The sequence below is a fragment of the Phasianus colchicus genome, chromosome 6 (assembly GCF_987193195.1).
Source record: "Phasianus colchicus chromosome 6, bPhaCol1.hap1.1, whole genome shotgun sequence".
NCBI lineage: Eukaryota > Metazoa > Chordata > Aves > Galliformes > Phasianidae > Phasianus > Phasianus colchicus.
In genome coordinates this window covers 19026282-19050757 of record NC_143441.1, presented here as the reverse complement: position 1 = coordinate 19050757, position 24476 = coordinate 19026282, and the positions used below count along the sequence as shown (strand labels likewise).

The 24476-nt window shown below is 36.7% G+C and overlaps 1 protein-coding gene across 5 annotated transcripts in view; it reads right to left on the bottom strand.

Annotated features, from left to right (window-relative positions):
• Positions 1 to 24476, bottom strand: part of TBC1D5 (TBC1 domain family member 5) — a 299398-nt gene that overhangs the window by 136753 nt on the left and 138169 nt on the right. For all 5 annotated transcript variants that reach the window (XM_090142592.1, XM_090142593.1, XM_090142594.1 and 2 more), the window contains one exon: positions 12447 to 12513. In XM_090142592.1, coding sequence (XP_089998718.1) covers positions 12447 to 12513 — 67 coding nt within the window. The remainder of the gene's footprint in view (positions 1 to 12446; positions 12514 to 24476) is intronic.

The following is a 24476-nucleotide window of genomic DNA, read 5'->3' as shown; positions in this document are numbered from 1 at the left end:
ATTCCAAAAATATGCAATAGAAAAGTATACTGTTGACTGTATTAGCTTCTCACATGACATATTTGCTTAAATGAACCTTCTTTTCTTCTTAATGTCAAGCTGGGCAGTTAAGCATAATAGAAGATGACTTTCTTTAACATTTAGTGCTATTTACTATTGAAATCACTCCTACTTCTTTCTACATGATCAGTTTTAAAATTTTAACAGGTGCTAGCAAATTTAAAAAAACATCAAAAAATTAAAAAGCTTCACTGTATAAACTGTTAAAGGCAAGCTTGAGTACCTTGCAGTACCTATGGCTGACTAGATAAACAACCTAAATATGCCTCCCAGGCATGCAGGCACCAGGGGCCTAACACCTGTGCCTCATTAATATACAAGTAAATCTGTTCTACTGGGAAACAATTGGAAATTAATTGTCCCAAACCATCTACTGAGTTTGAATAAAAGAATTAAATCTATATTTCCTGCACCTTCTACTGAAACGAATCTCAAGACTCAAGTATAAGCTCAAGTGATGGTCCTGGTGGCCCTAGACTTGCTAACAGACGTTCTCCATCCTCTCTAACATTCTAATGGCAACTGCAATGCAAAGAGCTGGGCTATGTGCAAGGAAATGTGTTTCTGATTTATTTTCATTGCATGTCCTTAAGGTGAACATCTCCTTCTCTGACTGTCACAAGAGAGACTATTACTTCTCCCTGGGAGACCAAATGAAACCAGAAAGAGGGAAACTATTATTGTGACTCCAGGGTAAGATCTCACCAGACTTTCTTCAGCAGTTAAAGTCACAGAATAGGTTATACTAAATAGTAACAAATTCTTGCTTTAAAAACTGCCCTAAATATATGCAAGCTAAATTCAGATAGTTTTCAGCCTGAGTTGTGAGGAGGACTTTTTTTATACCTTGTTTTAGATAGAACTTATGCAGTTTCTGAAAAAGAATTATAAGATACAGTTGCTGGGAATGGATCATACCATTATAGTTCTGCTCTCTGAGACAGAAGGAAACTCATCATCCATGCTAGGACTAGACTTGTGCTTACAAATGCACTGTCACCTTCCAGCCAGGACCAACATGGGCTGGATTAGATGACCTTGGAGGTCTTTTCCAACCTTGGTGATTCTATGATTCCATGATTTTCTAAAAAATGGTTGTTTGTTTCCAGATCTTGATTATTAATTCAGTGAAAAGCAAATGTACTCGGGATAAGAACAAATGATGACTGAAGCAGGGTTAGTTTGCATGGGTTAAGGCTGCTTTTAGTTTCTGCTACCAATATTCCCAAGCGACTAAAATAGCACTAGTAACTACAGTAGTGTGGGGCAACTTCCTTCCTAGTTGCCACATCCCCTAGTCTGTAATCAGAAAGCCTATGTACTCATTTCACTGCTTCCGTATCTCCTCTACATCCCAATCTTCTGCAGTGAGCTGCCTATGATTGTTTACCACAATTCTACCTCCTTTAAATACAGCGTATGGTATATAGCAGACACAGCTTGAGAAAAATCTGGCCTTTTCTTTGATAGTCATTTATACTTCAGTAACTACAGTATATTATGCCTATCTAAATAACCCTCCTGTTTCCATCATGTATAATATTCTTCATTTTCCATTGTAAATTTTGTAGCATCATTGGCCATTATAACTTCTGCCAAGCTGCCTCCCTAAGGTAGCAGTGCTTTGAGAGTGATGCTTTCCCCTATGCACAAAACAGGTCAAATTCTGAAGCTATTCACACTCTTCTAAAAGTGGACCACATTCTACAAAGTCATTCAAAATACTGGGATGTCAGCTGAGTCAGTAAAAGGTTTGAACCAGTGCAACTGCAAATAGAAAGAATGAAGAGGAAGAAACCTCAAAAGGTTATTTTTTTTCACCAACTGCTGAGAGTGATTGCTATGCAGTAATTTCAACACTTCTTAAATTGTATTAGTGCAGATGACATTATGCTTTTTAAAAGAAACTTCTAATGCAATTCCAAACATATTTTGAACAAAATTACATTTAAAACAGCCAAAAGAAATTTGGCAAGATTATATCTCCTCTCCATCCTGCCTTGGCTGCTGGGATAACTGAAACAGAAAGTTATATGTGACAGAAAAAAAGACTTTTGTGTAAATAGAAGTTGGAATCTGCCTCAGTTTTAGGAAAGCTAAATGATATCTAAAATCCTTTCTGAAGAGCACCCACTAATTTGCTTCTCAGATATTTTGAATAAAGGGTAATAATTGAAACCTCACAATTGTAGAGACTGTTTCAATAATGGCAACACTGTGCAATATCAACAAGCTTTCAGTTCTAAAAGAATAATTTCAGAAATGATATGGCCCTGCTCTGTAAACTAATATCTCTGAGCCTTGTTAACCCAGGCTTGTAGAAATCTCATCGGTCAAAGGGAAATGAGCAATAAAGATCACAGATCAAGTCGACCACATCCCATTTGCTTCACTGAAGTGAGAGATTTCTACAGCCAGTTGGAGTGACTTAAACTGTGAATAAGAACATGCGATTGTTTCTAATCAAACTAGAAAATTAAATGCATAATAATGTGTTATAATAGCACTTTTAAGTTGTACAATTAAAATATAGGTAAATATAAATGTTAGTGTTTTCTGGTTACTTTGTACACATTTTTATTTTATATTCTCACTTGTTTAAACATGCAGTCTAATAGGTTGTGGTACATACTGTAAACTTTTAATAATGTAAAACCTATGGGGAAAAAAGTAATTAGATTAATGTTCCTTTAAAAAACTTAATTTCATGTGGTGTATCTACGCAGTGAAGGTTCAATGTAAAATATTTATTGAGACAGTTGGATTATTTAGATGAAAAACCAAGTAAAATGGAGGGGATGAAGGCTGCAGATCTGTTCTGCAAGGTTTTTTTCTTAGTTCTCATCTCTTGAAACACACATGCTTTCTACCATAAGCATGGCAGAGTTTGAGTCTGTCTGTGAATTAATCTTATGTTGGGGTCTGCTCTAGCACACATACTTTTTTCCCAGTACAAAATGAGGTTGATCTCTCAGCAAACCATATATATTTATTCTTTCCATCAGGACACATCTTAGGATATATTTTAGAGCTATAATAGTTGTAAAGACAATTAAAAACATTAGGTTTTGAGAAAAAAAATCTGAAGATTTCAAAGAGAATTGTCACTGTTTGACTATACACTTTAAGGAAGGAAACAAGAAGCCTAGAAAATAATTCTGGAATAACAGTTCCTGGAGTTTTACTGAGGCAGTGCTGAGCTGTGGGAGTTTGGGGGTTTAGGTAACAAAGACATTCTTCCACTGAGAGCCTACAGTGGAGTATCAGCCTCAAGGTCTTTTGCTTAATTTTAATCTGCATCATAATGGTAAATCATATACACCAATCACAGATACGTAGAATAAAACCTTAGCCCACCTAAGCTCATTACAAAATAAATACTCTTTTCAAAAACAGAAGGAAGATAAAAGAGGAAAAGTGATACAGCACAGATATTCTGGCAAACAATGCCAGCTAACTTCTATACATACTGATTTATGAAATACTGCTGCTGATGCATACAAATGCAGAGTCTTCCAAAGTTTAACAATAGTATAAAAAATATTTTTGTACTATGATGTTCAAACAACATCAAACACCAGGGAAGGCACTAAAACTCATAAAAATGTAGAAATGTAAATGAGGAACAAGCACACTGAACTAAAATCTATGTCACTGAAAAGCACGAAGTTTATATTCTGGGACTGCAAGGGCTAGGACCTACTGGCTAATGTTACTATCCATGATTACTGAAATTTCATTCGAAACAACAGATAATGAATAAACCAATACCTGACAGTTTATTATACACTGTGTATAGTTATTTTGTCTCACATGTTTATCTTCTGAATGTACCTTTTAAAGTGCTGAGACCCAAACTCAGTTCCTGGGAGGCACCCAATGAAGCAACAGACTAACGGGCCATCAGAAAAGAGAAAAGTCCTCTAATTATCATGTGGTATGTTTTGCAATATGAGGTCTTTATCGATAGAAACATCAATAAGTGAATGGAGTATTTACATTCAGACGCAAGAGCTCTGTTCAAACATGATGCATATATCCAAGAAGCACGCATAGTTTGTATTATTTATTAGGCCATAAAAAGAACATTTGAGAAAAAAGTGAAGCAAAAGCCAGGAGTGTAATGAAAACAGAGTTTATTCTATAAAACCTGAAAAAAAGCAATTGAAATGTAGTATCAAGTAATAAGCAGAAAGTTTCTAAAACATAAACATTTCCAAAATACACAGATTTATATTTGATATCCTGAAAATCTACTTGAATGCTTTCATGTGAAAGCTTACTGCTCTTCTTGGAAAATATATGTATTTTTTGATGTTCTCCTCATAGCCACACTGCTGGGAGGCTCAAAATTCGAAGGCCAGGTTTTCTAAGCTTTTAAGGTTTCACTTAGTTTTGGCTAACATAGAGTTAGACAGGTTTGGATGAATAAAAGCAAAATCATGTCCTTAACATAAGCAAAAACTTAATGTTATTGAAGCTGATAGCATCCGTGCAAGTATAGACCGGAGAAGAGACAAAAGTCTTTGTGGTCAGCAAGTCTCAGCCTGCAGCAGCACTGTATTGGGCACAGAACTCTATACTCAAAACTTTATTTTCATTTATCTCTGTAATAGATCATGAATGGAAACAACACTTCCCTTCTAACCCTGGTCTTCTTTAGCTTTTGTAGAAGCAGTGCTAAGGCACATGGAAGACTGGCATGTGGTACAGGATAAACCACATGGTTTCATCAAGAGCAAATCCTGTTTGACCAGCCCAGTGGCCTTTTATGATGGTGTCGCTGCATCAATGGACAAAGGATGTGCCACTGATGTCATCTACCTGGACTTCAGTAGTCCTTTGACATGGAACCCCACAAACTTCTCTCCTAAGTGGAAATATATGAATTTGATGGGTGGACTGTTCAGTGGATGAAGAATTGGCTGCACAATTGAGTCCAGAGAGTGGTGGTTAGTGGCTCAATGTCTGGATAGAAATCAGTGATGAATGCTGTTCCTCAGAGGTCAGTGCTGGGGCCAATACTCTTATATATTCATCAGTGACATTGAAGTGGGGTAGAGTACACCCTCAGCAAGTTTGCTGATGACACCAAGCTGTGGGGTGCGGTCAACACACCAGAGGAATGGGATGTCATTTTCAGAGGGACCTAGACAGGCTTGAGCATTGGTCCCAGGTGAACCTCATGAGGTTCAACATATCCAAATGCAAAGTCTTGCACCTGGGTCGAGGCAACTCCCAGAATGAGTACAGGCTGGAGGATGAAACAACTGAGCACAGCCCTGCCAAAAAAGACCTGGGAGTACTGATGGATAGCAAGCTGGACATGAGCCAGCAATGTGCCCTTACAGCCCAAAAAGGCAACCGTATCATGGGCTGCATCAAAAGCAGTGTGGTCAGCAGGTCAAGGCAGGTGATCCTTTTACAGTGAAGGTGGTGAGGCAATGGAACAGGTTGCCCAGTAATGTGGTTGATGCCCCAGCCTTGGAAACTTTCAAAATGAGTTTGGATCAGGTCCAGCGCAACGTGATGTAGCTGTGGATGTCCTTGTTCATTGCAGGGGAGTTAGACTAGATGACCTTTAAAGGTCCCTTCCAACTCTAAGGATTCTATAATTCTATGATTCTATGATCTGGCAAGAATTCTTACAGCCAGCTGGAAATCTCAATTTCACCAGTTTGTTCGCATATCCTCATTATTTTCTTCACGTGTTTATAGAACCACAAAACAAAATTTAGACATCATGTTCAATGGCAGGAACTGCACTACGGTCATTTTATTATTCTATTTTTAATATGTATTGTTACTGATCTGCCAGTTGTACATTCCAGGCCTTGTAGTTTAACTCCCATGCCCACAGGACCTTTGAAATTTCTTGCATACACAGATAGGACATTTTTTTTTTTTTTACTTTCTAGGTCTCCTGAGTAGAGTTCTATCTCCTGATAGAGATAGATGGCAGTCCTCACCATGTCACTCAAAGTCTGTCAGCTAACATCCAGGTACCTGGTTGAAGCAAGGTTGCTAACCTTCCACTAGAGCAAAGGGAGAGATGCAAACATGGGAAGGTGAAGCATCTGATAAATTTTTAAACATTTAACTGATAATTCATCTACCTTTCTAGTAACTGTTCGGACTAAAGACAGACGATTTGTGCTGCTTCAGTCTAACTCGTATTTCTAGTGTTAATTTGCTATTTCTCCCTTCTAGACATGCAGCTAACCACATCTCCATAAGTTTTTTTGTTAGTTCATGTGCATGCAGCCCTGTTATATGAACACACACACACAAGCTAAAAAAATACACAATTTATGTTTCCCAAAACGTCTGGATCTTGAAGGGACTGAGTTCCTCAGTGGCAATTTCTTCTCATTTGTCTTAATAACTTCTTAGCAAATTCCTTTGGATAGCAGGATTCAATAGAAGAGGCCTGACAAGAAGTTGTGTAAGGGCCCTTGAACAGGAAAAGTAATTAAAATAATTTTGGAAGAATTCAGAGGAAAATGGAAATCTTCCAAGCTCCCAGTAGGTGCTAAAGTGGTCTTCTGGGATTTGGGAAAAAAAAGGCTTCTGGAGGAAAACTGTTATCAGTGCAAGAAGTCACTCTTGCTGGAAATAAGAAATCTGCAAGATGAAATTGCAAACTTCTTCACAAACAGGGAAAAAATGAGACTATTGGCACAGACCATTACATTCAGAAAAAGATTATTAGCACACTCAGAATATAATCATTCTGAGTTTCAGAGGCTCAGACAAAATAGACTAGTAGTGAAAATGCCTCTTTGCAAATAAATGGCATCAACCAAGATGCTGTCCAAAAATTTTTCCTGAGACAAATTTTTGTTTTTGTTAGACAAAACAAACATGGATGCCAGATTTACTACTGCATTGTGGAAAGAATGGAAAGATGTAAGTGCTGAGAAATGTCCTTACAGAACAGAAGTGTCTCACTTTTTACTCTACAATTTTTGAATCTTAAAATATTTTAAATCTTAAAAGCAAAAAAAGAGCTTGCCTTTTTCAGCTCTTGATTATGTGTGGTCACACAGTGTATAAAGTCAGGAAAAATAGGTTATACAAGCATGAGGATATCTTAAAGGTAAAACAGTGAAGGAACACAGCTTTGTAGTAACAAGACTAATACGTGCATGTAGATGAGAAAAGGTTGTTTCCTATAAAATTAAAACAAGAATTTTCTGCAAGGTGGAGGAATATATTGCCTACCCTTTTGCATATAAGGACAGAGGCTATGTAGTGATTTCTCACTCAGCTGCCAAGAAAAGCCGTAGGTCAAACAGGAGTCAAACTACTTTCACTATCTCTTTTGGAAAGGAGTGGAAACAGGGAGAAACAGCTTGCACCCTTTGCCATCTTTCTTCTGTATGCTCAAAATCAGTCCTGTAGTTGTTGGCTGGTGCACAAGAAACATGCCTCAGCCAGCAGGACCACATTGCCTTTTTGCAGTAAGAGAGAAAACATCTGGCAGGCAACATCTGTAAGAAGTCAGGGTAAGAAAATGGAACAACAAAGTATTTCTTATACCAAATCTGCTGCCTAGGTTAAATATCAACAGAAGGAAGAATATATATTGACTATATATCCCACAACTTTGTGCAATCTTTACATGTTTAAGCATGGAATGAACTTAATCTTGATACATGGGGTAGAAATTAAATCTATATAAAAGAGCAGAGTTATAGTAAGACATTATCCAGCATAGCAGTCAGGGGTCTCTGAATCATACAGTAAGTTAACAATGCAAGTATGAAAAAAGAGCTTTTCTTAGGCTATATATTTATTAGAAGCAGTATTAATGTACAAATCCACCTTGGAAGAAAATAAGTGTCCTTGGGATGTTAGATTCTATCAGCCAAATTGAATGTCTGCATCAATGGCTCTCCCTAAAAGTCATAATTAGGTCATTAAAATATATTTAGAAAAATAGCCTGTAAAATAAAGTTAAAAAATACTCACCTTCATTTTATTTCATAGGTCACTGTTATACCATCTAATAAGATAATTAAAAACATGCAAGCAGCTGGTACTGAGGCTAAACAGATTAATGTAATAGTCTGTAGTCATATGTGCTGGCAAGGGGTTCACCTCTTTGGCGAGGAGAAGGTCAGCTGCCCTTGGGAAGGCAAGCGAAAGACAGCATTTCTACTTTCCAGTGGCACTGCATTGCAGATACTGAAACTAGAGATCCACACCTATTTTTCTTTTCCTTTTGGCAAAGTCCAGCCAATTTGCATATCCAGATAAGGCTTCATTCATAGCAATGAAATATTACAGCACACAGAAACTCAAAATTTCCCAAGTATCTTAGACTTTATGAGATGTTTATTTTAATTTTAAATTTTTTTTCTTATGCTGAACTTCATATTTTGATAACATTGTTCTAGGAAAGAATTTCCATGGCATCTTATTAGTAAGGCATCTTCTCAAGAGTACAAACTTTTCCCTCAGAACCTGAAGACCAATTAGAAAATTTTGTGACCAGTCAGGATGCATTCAAACTTGCAGAATATTTAGGAATATGTGCCACTCACACATGCTTTTCACTTACATTACTTAGAAACTTTATGACCTGGAGGGAAATGCTTACTATCTGAACATAAGCAGCATTAAATCTGTGCCGTGACCAATGCAAGAACCACACACTCTAAGATGACACCACCATATTAAAAAGTCCCTCTTCTAAATAAACTGAAAAAGCTTAAAACAGCTTTAGTAGTGAAAATTTCTCATAGAATTTGTATCCGTTAGTCATCTGCAATCGTGACATCTATAAAGATCCACAGAAGGCCCTGTCTCTTTTACAGCAAAATCCACTAGCCAATTTCTTTTAAGTAGAGTAGACTGAAACACATTGGATAAACTAGACTATCATCAGTTTTATCAAATGAGTAATTTACTGAAACAATATTCGTTGACAGCTAAATCAAAATCTCTAATGAGTCCTTAAAGAAATAACATACATTTACCATCGTTAACTTTCAAGGTAGTTTAAGATTCACTTTTAATCTTTCATAAGGTATTAGCTGCTCATTTTTACGTAACGTGCAGCCCAGAATTGTAACTATCAATACAATATTCAACTCAACCAGCAAATTTACAGCCTGTCTCATAGTACGATGGCTGTTTCTTGCCACTGAGCAGGAAACTTTCATTTCATAACTAAAACACTGTAAAATTACTTAAAAATGGTGCTAGCCTGGTAACTATTAAAAACTAAATGTTTCTTTTATTTGTATATATACATACACATATACATACTGTACTATCTTGCTTTATCATCTTGCCTCTAATTGCAACAATAATACTCTGGCAGTGATATATGGGGCTCCTTTTAAAATGTTAATTGACTTCAGTTTTGGAAGTTGTGTTGTAATCTTCTCTGACAGAATATGATTATTTTCCAGTGGAATTCATCGTCAACGTCATGTTTATTTATTATATTCACTTTGGAGTAAGGAATACTGAGATACAACAGCCAGCTTTATCCTCTGCTTATTCGTGGAGCATTAAAGATGGTTTAGAACACTGGAATAAGTTTAGAAGACTGTAAGAACTGTCCTAATTATTTTTTTAGTAACAAGGCGTAAAATTCCTAAAGTATTGAAAAGATACATGAATAAGATCCATAAGCATACACATGTAAGTCCTGAGACTGACAGGTAAGTGTTAAACATTAAATTCTGCAGCACTGGAATAATTGCCCATTAGCTATCTGACTGAATCAATGCAAAGAAGATGCTGAACAGTGTACAGCCTGGGTGTCTTACGCCTGGTCAATCCATGGGATTCTACACTGATAGATATCTTGGGTTGCATAGCCTCCATCAATGAACCACAGACTGACTCAAGTGGAGGATTTGCTATGGTTTAGGCTGACCAAAGGAAATGATGCTACTCTCCATCCAACCACTTACTTCTAGCTGTATGTTTTAGCTGTTTTCCTTCCCCTGGCACTTGTACTCACTCAAACTTTCATGAGGATGACAGCATGAACTAAATCACCACTATACTCACCCCAGATGGGCTCATTCAAATCCACTGGACCAGCTCTATGACAGGTGAGTGCCAGGGGGAGGATGAGAGGGTTAGGATCCCAGCCCCACAGCACAGCTCATGGAACCACAGTCTAGCTGCAGCTTCTTTCCCAAACTTAACTTTGGTGGGCACAACAGCTGGTCTCTGGACTTAACAGTTTCAGTTATAAGTGTCCTGTAATTAATGGCAGAGAAGAGCTCTCAACATTTTCCTTTTGTTGATCTGGCTAAATTCTGTCTTGCCTCCTTTTGAGAGGCTGCTTCATGGCCTGTTGACATTTAACACCATCAGGCATATGAGTGCCCCACAGTCACTTGCTCATTCCACCCCACAGAGATGGGGAAAAGAACTGGATAGATAAACTGAGAAAACACTTGGGTTGAAATAAAGACAGCTCAATACGTAAAGCAAAAGCTGTGCCTGCAAGGAAAGAAAATATGGAATTCATTCACTTCTTCCTATCGGCAGGCAGATGTTCAGCCATTTCCAGGAAAGCAGGGTTTCATCGCATCTAATGGTTACTTTGGAAGATAAACACCATAACTGCAAACATCCTCGCCTTTTCCTCTTTTCTCCCAGTTTTATCGTTCAGTATGATGCCATATGGTGTGAAATATCCCTTTGGTCAGTTTGGGTCAGCTGCCCTGGCTGTGTACCCTCCCTGATCCTCGTGCACGCCCAGATCCTTGCTGGCAGGGCAGCATGAGAAACAGAAAAGTCCTTGGCTCTGTGAAAGCACTGCTCAGCAACAACTAAAACATCCCAGTGTAATCAACACTGTTTTCATCACAAATCCAGAACATAGCAGTGTTTGAGCCATAAAGAAAATTAACTCTCTCCTAGTCAAAACCAACACACGGTCGTTGTATCTGTATAGGCTTTGGATCTGAACAGCATGGAAATTATTGCTGGTGGTATTTTTGAGCCCACCTTTTAAATTAAATTGGATGCTGCGTAAGTTAGAGAATACAAATACAACACAAAACTAAGGCAGAACCCTGAAATGGATCTGCTAACACAATATTTTTAAAATGAACATCCTAACTGTCCTCAAAGGGTTTTTGATCGTACAAAGTAGGTTTCATCAGAACATAAAACAGAACCATGGACTTATTAGCATACAGAAAATTGCAAGGATTTGGTTCCACTGGGCAAATGTATCCCTGCAGGCACATCTCTTTGTCTAACCTTGCTCTCAGCCCAGAAGCTTTCTCTGGGTGTCAGAACTGCAGCAAGATCTTTGCTGTTCCATCTAGGTCATCATGAGAATTCTTTCTTTTTAACATCCTCAAGGAAAGCCTGCTTTCTCCCTGCTTTTGTCAGCAATCTGTTACCAGTCTGTAACAAGTTCTCAACTTGTGTCCCCACTGGTCTTCCCAACCTGAGGGCTGCTCATACTGAGCACAGCTTGGTGGCCAAGGAGCATGCTATATTCCTATCTAGCCATAGCCAGGACAAGGCAAACAGGCAAGTTCCTCCTGCCTGCCCCATCCCTTTGAAGTACAGGCTACAACAGACTACAAACAGAGAAAGAAATAGATGCTATTCATCACAGTTTACTTCAGTGAATACAAAATAATCTGATGGTAGGCTTCTTTTATTTTCTCATACTTAAACATTGAAATCAGATGCAGTAATTCTAGTTAGCACAAATCTTACTATTAATTATCAGTCAGAAGGACAAAGATTTAGCATTTGTAGCAGAGGCAGTATTTTGCTGGCTGAAAGACGAAACTACAGATCTGCCAATTACCTTCCTTTGCTTTCAAGTACAAGACATCCTCTGGTATTTACCCAAGCAAGACTCAAGCTTACTGACAGTGCTGTGCAGAGCTGCTCAGTACTATGCTTCTTTAACTGGTATTTACTACTAATGGAATTGAAAGATTAGTCCCAGAATTTAAGAAATCTTACGGTTTTGTTTTATGTTTTAATTGTAGTAATTAACAAATAGAGTTCCATGTTGCCTGCAAATGCAGTTATTTTTGAGAAAATCAGAAAGGTGACCCTGATCACTTAAAAATTTCAACATTTAGCTTCTATCAACTTAGGTGAGAATTTCTACTTTACTGCATCCCTTAGAGAAAAAAGTATTTAGGCTTTCAGATATCCAAAACTTTCCTCAGTTGAATATTTTGGAAAAAAGTCTCAAAAAATAATAATCTAGAAAACAAGTTTTTCAGATAATTCTTAATTAAATCCTTAATCTTCAGTCTACTAACTGTTGCAATTTAGGTCGTACAACAGTCTTGTTATTTTGCTTTAAATAGGTTGAGTTGCTTATTACATTCAAGCTTATTAAAATTAGAAAATTAGTATAAAAAATTACGAACCTGTAAGAAATAAATGTTCCAGCAGAATCTGAGGTGTGCTGTGTGCTTCCATTCTCATTTGATCCTCCTAATACAAAATAGAAGTGAGAAGCCTTTGTTATAACACAGATCATGATAATAAATAATACAATAAGTGTTACAATTGATTTTACTGCACATGCTAATTTTAGTTTATGACAAAACTTACTTAGTGAAGGCTCAATTTTGCACCTTCAAATTCTTACAGCTGGCAACTGAAACAACTAGCCAGTATGTTCAATTTGGAGCCTGACTGTTCTGGCAATCTAAGACTTAATATTACTGCAAGTTTCATTCGAGGCCCTTCTCAACTTACTAAATACAATTTTACTAGAATAAAGGCAAAGAGCTATACCATATAAATAGATGACTATGATTTTACAAAGAATGTAAAAGTTCATCTGTATTGTGAAAAATGTTGAGCTGACTGTGTAACAGTAGTATTTTTTTTTTTCATAGCAGATGTTCAAAGTTTCTCTGAAATTACCTAAGTAATATGTCTGTAAAACATCTGGTTTTATGTCTCGAGATATAAAAGCATACATAGAAGAGTGAAACTGAGAGAAAGCAAGCACAAGGAGTCCTTCTTCTATGTGACAAGTGCTTCTACTGAAGGATTATTAAAAGCCAGAAAAAATCTTCTATTTTTCAAATAAAATTTATTCATACTATTTACTGGTGCATAACTTGTCATGCAGCTTAATAATTCTTCTATATCTTTGTATATCTCCTTGATGCATTTAAAGATAGCATCAGGCACCTTTACAGGCTCTGTTCTGCTTACTGATACCAAGTTCTTTCAGCCTTTTCCTTCAAAGCAAAATGTCTGGATACAATAAGACACTGTATTTCTAGCAGATCAAACTGCAAAACAATCAGCTGCAAGTCCAGAAAGAGAATTACATTCAGTATCATGCTTCTGTTTGTAGATGAGGCAGAGACTTGAGTGGATAAATTAATAAAAGCCATTAAGAACCATCACAAGAACTGCGAATGAGTCTTGTTTTACCTCTCCGAAGTCTCTGGAGAGTGACAGAAGTTGGTGGATAAAGTAGAATTAGATTCCTAGGACAAGATGGAAAGAGAAACATCTGGACCCTTTTCTCAGGTGACAAGTGATGGAACACAATAAATGGTCTCAGGCTGCACCAGGGGAAGTTTACATTGGACCTTAGGAAGAATTTCTTCAGAGAGGGGGCTGGAAGGGGCTGACCAGTGAATCGCTGTCCCCAGAGTTATTTAAGAGATATGTGAATGTGGAACTAATGTTTAGTGATGAGTCTTGTTAGGCCAGGTTGATAGTTTGACCTGCTTAGTCTATGAAAATGACTGTTACACTTCTCTTTATGCTTATGGCCTGACTCTCCCTTGGTAAAGAATGCAGTGTGCAGAGATGGCACTTATTGTGGCAAATTTCCCATAAAAACAGTAAGTTGTGAAAATCAAAATTACTCAATTTGTTTTTGATGAGTGACTTTCAAAATCTAAGTAAAAACCCACGTGCCATGAAAAGATGTCCCTCCAAAAGAACATGTCCCCAGTGAAATCTCAGATATTTCTGTATTTTAGTGGCAGGGCTGTGAGAAAGTGTTTGTTTGTTTAAGTGTGAAATAGGAAACGATTACTCGGATTCAGATTTGTAATTAGTAATTCAAGAGTGACCATTCAAAAACTTAACATCTAGCATTTTATAAAGTACAAAATGCCAATTCCTCCCTTCACTCTTCACTCATTTTGAATCAACAAACCGTTGGAAAAAAAACCTTCTGCCACTGTTGTTACAAAACATACTCTGCTATGATGAGAAAAGAATATTTTATGACATGAGGTCCAGAAGAGAAACAGAGAAGAGACTGGGAAATTCACCTATGCAACTGATAAGAACACATATGTTTATTTCTGGAAGTTTGTCTACATCCTCGTGCTCCATTATTCAGATTGTAGTTCTGGAAGGTTCAAAATTCAAAAGGGAAAAATCAGACTGTAAAGGAAGCTCATTCACAATGCTACATTTACATGCTGAAAAAGATCTTTTGGAACTGTTACAAGAATGGCAACAAGATCTTCTTCCTACTTGAATACTATCACGAAAAATGCAAGGCCTTTATCATCTTTCTGCTGTACCATTTGCTCTGCTCAAAGGATCAACTAGTGAAGAAAAGCAGACTTTCAGTAAAAAATATTTTCTTTCATCAGGACACAACAAAGAAAATTTGGGGGGATCTGTGGTCTGATGCATCCACTAAGATTTAAAGGACATGCAGTCAGCTGTCCTTCACAAACAACTCTATGTGTATCATTCTTTATTCTGAAGCATTCTTTCAGAAAAAAAACCCAATAATTTCCCTTCTTTAAAGCATTTCAATACTTCAGCATTCTTAATGGTACACCTGCTATTAATAAATATCATTCATACAAGTTACTGTTAGGGTGTATACTTAAGAGTTATGAATATAAGATTCATGATTCTCATAACTGAATTTGTGGTCTCCTTTAGAAATGTTAATTGATTCTGGATCATACTAATCTTTAGATCCCAAGCCTCAAAAATGGGAAAGACTCCACTGAAAAAAAAAAAAAAGATGCTCTATCAATCCTGTCCCAAACATCCCAAGAAGGATTCTGAACTTCAAATGCAATAGCTAGAGAAAAAAAAACAAAACAAAACCCAACCCCCCTACTTCCCCCCCCCCCCCCCCAAAAAAAAAAAAACAAAACCAAAAAACCCAACAAACTAAATTAAATCTTATCACACTTACAGAAGAAAGGGAGTGGAAATATCCAGTTCTATCAGTATCAAAGTAAGGAAGGCTAAAGTGCCCAGCGTTTTCAACACTACAGGAGTTACTGGCTTTAATGCGATAATAAAACAAGGCAGTTCCTTCAAAGGGACTGAACACCTTCTGAGTATCTTTCTTACAGCTGATCTAACTGGAGAAACTCCCTTCCCTGGAAATGAATACTCTTTCTGCTGGAAAAAATCAATTCCATTGCTGTATTTTAGTTGACTTTGCTTATGGATGGAGACTCAGGGCTAAAGGGAGCTGGTACTTAGGTGGCTAGGAGCTGAAACTACTGGACACAGCAGGAAGCTGTTTCAAGAGAAATTAGCATAACTAGAAATGGATGCATTTAATAAAAAAGAATATTTCAAAAGTCATCTTCTTTGGATTTCAGAGATGCACGGAGAAGGAGTTGTAAATTATATGTTTATTACAGTACTAGATTCACACAGAACACATCGGTTTGTCACCTGCAGTAACTTCTTCTCTAAGAACGTTTGAGACTGTAGACATAAAATAGATGAAACCAGAGTAAGAAGCAAGCCAAATACACTTCCTGAGTATTATCAGAAAAACACGTGTAGAAACTATAACAAGGAGAAAACTAACTTAAATAAGCACACTATTTTGTATTTTTTAACAAACTATAGTATAACCTCACTCCAAAGAAAAGCTTTATTAAGGTGCTGCACATAGCTTCTGCTTCTGGCAATAAGAAGCATTGCAGAGCCCCTCATTTTGAGAGCAGGAAGAGGCACTGGGTACATAGCAGGCACAATGAGCACCTTAAGCTTACGCTAGTGCTCAGTGAGTGGAAAAGCACGTGGAGAACCATGTAGGGATCACAGGTTGCTCAATCATCTCCTTCAATAAGGAATCTACTCTGAAAACAGCTGTCTTACATGAGATGCAAAAATCCAGTACAGGACTCCTCATAGAGAAGACCAGGAAAACAGATAACAACAAGACATCTAAGACAAGAAGCTTAACTGAAATTCCTTTACTCCACAGATAAACTTTTAACACTTAAAAAAGAATCAGAATCCAAATTCTTGTGTTTTCAAAGTACGTATCATTTTTTGATATGAAAAAATGTCTTCTCTCTCTATGTATGTATGTGTACACTCATGCACCACTACTTGTGGGTACACAGCACATTTCTATTTATATAGCAATAAATATTTACTAATCTTATGTCAACTATGAAAGGGTTTTATGGCTGTCAGCTTAGGAATTGGTGATAAAAGTGATCCCACTTAGGAAATCAAACTGCGCATTCTCCTGCTCACAAGTATCAAAATGGATATAGATCTCTTTGCTGACATGTCTGCACTCTGCTTAATATTTTCTTTGTATTCTAATCTAAAGTCTTCTTTAAAAATGGTATTTAATAATTGTGAAAATTCAAGTTCTAGTTGATATAAAACACCCAATCATTAATGCGGTGTTTTATGATTAAAGACAAGGAAAATTTTAACACAAATATATGCTTGCAGTCTAAGGTTGTCAGTTCTTACAACATGACTTCCAAATTCCACTCTATATTCATTTTCAGATATTTAAAGCTTAATAATTTAATGATTTATCCAATTTTAATTTATACTTTCAAAACCACTTTGAACAATCTGAGGTGCCACTGGAGATCATAACAGTGGTCCTGGTTAAGTCAAATAATAATTATAGCGCTTTCACTTTAAAGATGAGATTATTTTTAATTATTGAGTGAAGTACTTGAGGTACCATACTTATATAATTACGCTACTCATTAAATGGTTATTGAAAGCTGAAATGTAATTTTAATGACAGCTACCTATTTTTCTTTGCACACTTTATAGATGACAGATCAGTCAGGAATTCTACTTTGCTCAAAAAATCCTTGCAGCTGCACTGCTTCTTTCAGGTGCAAAACAATTAAGCTGTGCTTATTTTAAAACTTTAAACATTTTTTTTTTTTTCTCCCTAGATGATGTTTATATGATATATAGAAACTAGTAAAAACAGAAGAATAATGTATGGGTATTTTTTACTTCTTCACAATAGCACCAAAACTCGAATCCTAATCTATACACATTTCAAGCAATATCCCTGAAAAACTAGTGACAATACAAATATGGAAGAATAATTTTAGTCAAAATGTGTTTCTCACATAATGCAAACAAAAAAAAAATTGCTTAACAGATTGCAGACCTTTATTGTGAGTATAAAGGGGTAATCAACATACAATAAGCATTTTACTATGCATTAAAACTATATATAATGCCACGAGACTCCTTTTCCTTTTTGTAACATCAAGGTTCACAACTCTTCAAACATAAAATTCCTTCGTACTATTTACTCCACAGATACATATTCATCAAAGTGATCTGCATAAAATTTATTCTAATATGTGGGAAGCTTTGACAATTGACAACACAGAGTTTTAGTCTCAGAAACGAGCACCTAAAGACATACACTCTGTATTTTAATTCTTTATATGCAGTGTCTCAAATTCAACATAACTGTCCATTGTTCCAAAGGTCACTATCTTCTTCAATTTAAGCCTTCCTCTTTCACAACGAAAACCAAACAGAAGAGTAAATTTGTTTCATTAACAATATTAAAGCAAAGATTTCTGAGTTTGCTGTATGGGGAAAAGGCAATAAAGTTTTGAAGAGGGAAAAACTGCTTTGTTCCTTCAATCCCCTAGTTGAAATTAATTATAGCAAATGTTTATGAAAACATCTGTTCCATACAGTTATAAATTCTTAATTTTAGCACGGGCGATTCCAGGCTTCTCTATTATTTTGAAAGGGAGCAGTCTGACAATTGAAGGGTTTACAAAAGAAGAGACAATTTGCATTTCGACTGCACCAAATCTGCAGTTTGTAAATTCTTCAGGATCTCCGCAGCAAAAAAAAAAAAAAAAAATTAAATTAAATTAAAAAAAAAAATACAAGAAAACTAAGATGACTGAAGCTTTCTGATTTGGGTTCATTGGAGAGACCAGAATAGCAGTAGAAGAAATAAAAAGGGAACTAATCCCCAAACATAAGGTAAATTAAGATTTATCTACATAAACTAGATCTTTGAAAAGTAAAATGTAGCGGAGCTATTGATTTCTCTGTTCCGTCTTTTGATAGATTTCCTGGCAATAAAGAAGCGACGCACACGGCATTGCTGCATGGCGTCAACAGAGGGTGCTGCAGAGTTTAGGATGATGCCGTCTCCGCTGAACTCTGGAGCTCAATCGCTTGTACAACAAACCCTGCACAGCAGCGATCTCTCGGACTTTTTACATAACACCCCTGCAACTACAGTGTTAAATTCAATTTGCACCAAATAAGCTTTTAAAATGATTAAATGGAGCAAGCTTGAAGCAGTGTACAGAAACTGAAAATAATGCCTTCAGCTAAAGAATTAAGTGCACTGCACTTCTGATATTTATAAAATAATTATTAGGTTGGAAAGTTGAAGAACATTTCAGTCTGAGCAAGTTCCTGAAGTTTTCCAAAACAAATATAACGCAATTTGGTGAGTAGCCTTTCAGATGCAAACTTGACTCTCTGCCCCTTCTTTCAAATTCATTTAGCAATACGTACCGACTTTCAATGTGCACAGTGCCTGGTACAGAAAATTTTTTTGTTATCATTTCAGTTCTAACTAATGTGCCCTAAAATATTTGCTAGGAATTGAATAAAAAATGATACACTGTGCTAGTTAGCAGATCTTGCTGATAATCAGCTGCAGGTCTTCATGATTAGAAGTACAAATGTCTTACGTGGGGAAATATTTCATTTGATTAACCTTAGATATAAGTATGAAAAAAATACACTCAGCATTAACAGTGCTTTTTCCCTCTCCAAGCTTATGCAAGTTAGGAAAGGAACACAAACATAAAACACAATGGAGTACCCGCGCATATGCTAATTTTGCAATAGTGAAAGCTGGTGACATTTGAAAGTAAGCACGCAACACTGACACAAAGGTGCAAAATCAAAGCCTGTTTTAGCCCTACAGAAAGGCAGCAGAGCTGTCGAACAATATGATAGGCAGACACATTGGTTTGCTGTTATGAACAAAAACTTACAGAGATAAGAAGAATATCTTGTATTGCATGTTGCTCCAGCCCAGTCAATTCTGGTGTCTTTTGAATTGCCGATTTACGATTTACGACAATCAAGTGGCATCTACTATGATCTCTGCATATCAAATCACAATTGCCTATGTGTATACGCTTACAGAAGTGAACTTTGCATATTCTCCAGGCAAATGCTCTGTTTGAAATAATTTTATCAATGCACTTCAGGCCAAATTAAGACATACAAAAATAAGAGGTTTTCCATTTTAAATGAAACTGATTCCGAGTGTTCACAAATCTTGATACCAGCCCTGTCATTAGGTTAGCCTCCACGTTTGCATATCACTTTTTCAAACGCAAAATGTGTGTGTGAAAAAGAGCGGATGGGAAAGCACATATAAAACTTCAGTTGACTGATTTCAAAATCAGAATGTAGCATCGGTGTTTAAGGAATGTAGTCCCTTGCAGCTCAATTTAAAATAACAATAAATATGTTCAAAGCACTTATTTATTACATTTCGTTTCCTGATTAAGCTTCTAAGCTTCTGTGATTACTAAAATAGGCTGAACTATCCACTGCATTGTAAACTAAAACAGTAAAATACATAGAAAAGGGAATTTTACTCTAATACCACTGAAGTAATTCACAGGAATGTCTGATAAGAGTTGTCAGGTGATTGTTAAGTACTAATACCTTAAATAATTTACATCCAGAGGTGCTTTAACATAATCTCTTTAAGCATGATGGGAAGGGCAAATTTAAGCATGATACAAACTCTTCAGGAAATGCACGTAGCAGGGAAAAAGAGCTTTACTTCCCATTCAATAGGAAATACACACTACTAGCTTATATAATCAAATGCAACTTCCACTGCAGTCAATAAGCATTTAGCCCAGTAATGCCTGAACTGAATTTGTTACCAGCAACAATTAGACTGGCAAAAGAAAAAAAAAAAAAAAAAATCCACAGGATAAGGTAGAACATGATTCTTTTAACATTTTTTCAGTCTTTCATTTTTTGCAGTGCACCTGTCTTTGGCCCAATTATTATGCCCAATTCTATTCACAGGCTGTGTACTGCACTCTGTACCTGCTACCTAATGTTGCTGATCATTTACAATATATAACTCAAACAAGCTCCTAGGTCATCATCAAATGTGACAAACATTATAATGCAGTGTGGTTGAAGTGGATGCCTTAATAAATAATATAATGTCTAACTTCAATAAATTCTTTGTGAGCATATACTGATAACAAAATAGCAAACAGCAGATCTAGCAAAACAGATGATAGAGTAATATCTACAAGTAAGGACAAATACCACAATTAGACTTTGCACAGAAAGAAAAATCTTAGAAGTAGTCTGGAATCATTGCTAGGAACTTATAATCCATGATATATAAATGCAGAGTGACTTATCACTTGCATCCAGAAGAATTTAGCTAATTTTAACTTATAAACAGCCTAAAAGGCCTTTGAGCTATAAATTGCAATAATCTAAAGATGGCAAGAGGCAATAAACATGAGTTAATGACTCAGCATCCTCCTGAGATAGCACTGGTCATACAGCTTTGCTTAATCTTAGACATGCACAATCAGTGTAAAAAGGTGGTCTCCAGAGACCATTTAAACTGACAATAAGAAAAACATACCACCTCTTTATATGTTTGAAGGCTACTATTGTCCTTAATTTACTTCAATTACATCCTATTTTTAACCCCATTTGTATCTTATAGATAAATGTAATCTGTCTGTTTAGGATAATAAGCAAGCATAGTTTGATTTTCATATTCAAAAGCGATAATGCATAATCCATTGAGTCTAGGAAAAAAAACAGAGCTGAAAAAGATGGAGTAGAAGTTTCCGAACACTGCTGTTTTGCCAAGATTAAATGATAGTATAAGACAAACGAGAAGGGATTAAGTGCTCTTTTATTGAAACAGAATTGCCCTTTCAACCAGAAGCCAGCTTTTCATCTGAAAAGAATACGTTTATTAGGAGGAAAGCCAGCCTGGCTAGGAAGCCACATGGCAGTGACATGCAGCCTCACCTCCTGCACTTGGTCAGGGGCTTTCGTGATGGACAGGACTAGAGGTTAAAAAAAAGAACAGGAAGAATTCTTCTTGCTTTTTCCGCAGCTTCCTATTAAAGGAAGCTATGGTATAGCAGCTTGGAAAATTCAGGTATACGAGGAACTAAAATCAGGGGAGCTGCCTAGCATCCATGGAGGGACTGGCACTATCCCCAAAAGTCAGCATTTTAGCTTTTGGTTTCAGCTCTGAAGGAGAGAAAACAGATCTGAAATTTGACGTTAGGAAGTTGTCACAGAGATGCAGGCAATGCGTTAACATTTCTCAAACACTGCGATCTTACAAGTACTCCATATGAGGTGGGGAAAGGTCCATGGTGGAAACAGCCAGCTCCTAAGCCTCCTAGAGCCACACGGAGGCACTGAGGCACTGCTCTGCTGCTTTCTCCCTAACACAGCTCCATTTTGCACTGCTGGAAGCAGCAGGAGTGCTCCAGGACACTGATACCAGCTGTTGCACACTTTTCAAGGCTCTCACACAATTGCTTCAGTCACTTCAGTAGGCCCAACAGGCTAATATGGATTTCTTACACACATGAAAAAAGAGATCACCAATGGTTTATTCGAAGATGAACATGACACCTTAGAAATTCATATGGTTTTTACTTCATCTACCTATCTATCATTTATAACACATTTTTTCACCTTTTTAGGAACCTATTGTTCAAAGGATTTTGAAGAAGCAACACAGTCTTTAGTGAAAGCTTAATGATATGTGGGTAAAACTTAAAGGAGATATTCCATCAATTACAAACTGTAGACATAAGACACTTGTAGTTCACAGTTAAAAAAAAAAAAATACTAGGATACCTTCACCTTATCATATCATCAATACATGGCACACTTGAGGAAAATGAAGAAAGCCAACAACCTGCAGACAAAAAACACTGCCTCACAGCTTTAAATATTCAGTCCTGAAAGAGACATTCCTGCTGGAATAGCACTTAACCCAATCAAATCAGCTATGTAGGAGGAACCTGCACCAAAGAAGGGCATCTGAGCCTAAATCCACCTGGCTTTGTATAATGTGGCTGTATAAGATGATGTCAGGAAGCTCTTGGTTCCTAATATGAGGCTGTCTAAGTGAGGTTGCTAATTCTCAGAATACATTATGTGTCCAGTAGACCGATACCTCAGAGGACCCTGAAATGAAGCAGGACTCTACATTTTTTATAAATTTTGCTGGTGGAGAAAAATACCACTGAACTGCATAAAAGAAGTACTGAGCTAGAGCTTTTAAACTGTCAAATCAAAATATGCCAAAACATAATGAAAACACTAGATGTTAATCAAAATTCTTTTAAATCATGCCTTAGTTAATTGGAGAGCACCAACTGTGTACTTTGCTGGTGCAAAAGCAGATGCATTTTATAAGTGACAGATCTGGAAAAACTTGAAGAGCAAAGATATATATGAATTAGCAGCAAGCTCTAGATGTCTTAACAGATGAAAGTCCACAGCAACGTCAGAATATAAAAATACATCTAAGTGACAAGCAAAATGACAAATCGTTTCTATTCACTATAATGTAGGGCAGACTACAGAACAACAGTCCCACTGCTGTAGGTATTGAGAAAAATTCTCCATAAAACTTTTCCAGGCAGAAGTAAAATACATCATGGGACAGATTTCTGTTCTTACCCTCCTGTGAGGCCAATGACTAGGTAAAGCCCTGGGGCCAGGGGGGGAGGGGGAAGGCTTCAAAGTGGAATTAAGGATACAAGTACAAAGTATTTGGAGATACAAGCACTACAAGACTTCAAAATTAGATCAGTATGACTGGATTTTTCTTGTTGACTACAATTGTACTCAAGTTTTCTAAGAGGCCGATGACTATTTTACACAATAATAGGATAAATGTTTAGGAGCAGTCAGTTTTTCTACATAGTCACACCAGCTCACTAAGACAGAAAACATACCACATCTATTAGCCAAAGTGATAACAGCCTGAGTGCAAAATGAACACGTCACCAAGCAGATGGTCACACTAACTATTTGACACTGGATTTTTTGACCAAGCACCACCTAAGGAAAATGAGAAAAGGTGTGATTCAGGTATGTACTTCATACTAAATCACAAAAGCAACAGAAGAGAGCAACAGCACAGTCCTGAGGGACAACACATTCTAAATTAGTTTCACTTCAGCTTTCCCTTTCCAAATTAGGGATGTGGTGGTGATCTGCTATACTGGATAACAGAGTAGGTACCTTTCTGTCCAACCACAGAGACAAGAAGCTCTCATACAAAAACTGACTCTTAATTGTAAAGCCCTGTGTTCTCATCATGGTTGACACTGTTACCTCCAAGTGATCAGAAAGCAGAGACCTCAACTGATGTGAAAGTAACAAGTCACTCAGGCGTATCCAAAGGGTCTTTAGACTTGCAAGATCGAGTGCAGAATTTACACGCATTGAGCATCAAATTCAAGACAGTAGTTGTCTTACCTGAGCTGTACAGATGTTGTCTGAAAGTACTATACACCGTGACTGCAGGTTGCAAGGTAGAGTAAGAAAGGATGTATGTCTGAATAAGTTTTCCATTTCCTCTCATTGGAATGACAGCGAATAAAGAAGACGAAAATTACAGCATGTGAATACTAGTGTAATTACTGAATAGTTCCCCACATAATTATGCAAAACAGATCTATCCATAAGTTAATGTAGCCATTTTCTTTTTTAAACAGAATTTTCATGCCATCCGTCAGTCACTCCAAAACACAAACCTTAGATGACTTCAGCACACAGTATGTACTCATTTGGTCTGTAATATAAGCAACGCATGTGAGTAGAAATAAAGGTTTAATGAAACAAAATAACATACTCCACTAGGGAAAACACATTTTGCCCAAAGAAAAACCTAATGTAAATAAGTGGAGACTTCACTATTTGATAAATACAGCCCCAAAGGTTATATGTTTACTGAAAGAATATAAATATTGTAGGTGATGTAGATTTTTCTTATTTGACTAGAAGCATTAATTGCTTTCTAAATACAATAATATTCTTTCCCTTCAAACTGTGAGGTCTCATTTCTTTTACTGCAACACGTAACCAATTACCTAACGAAAATGTTTACATTAATC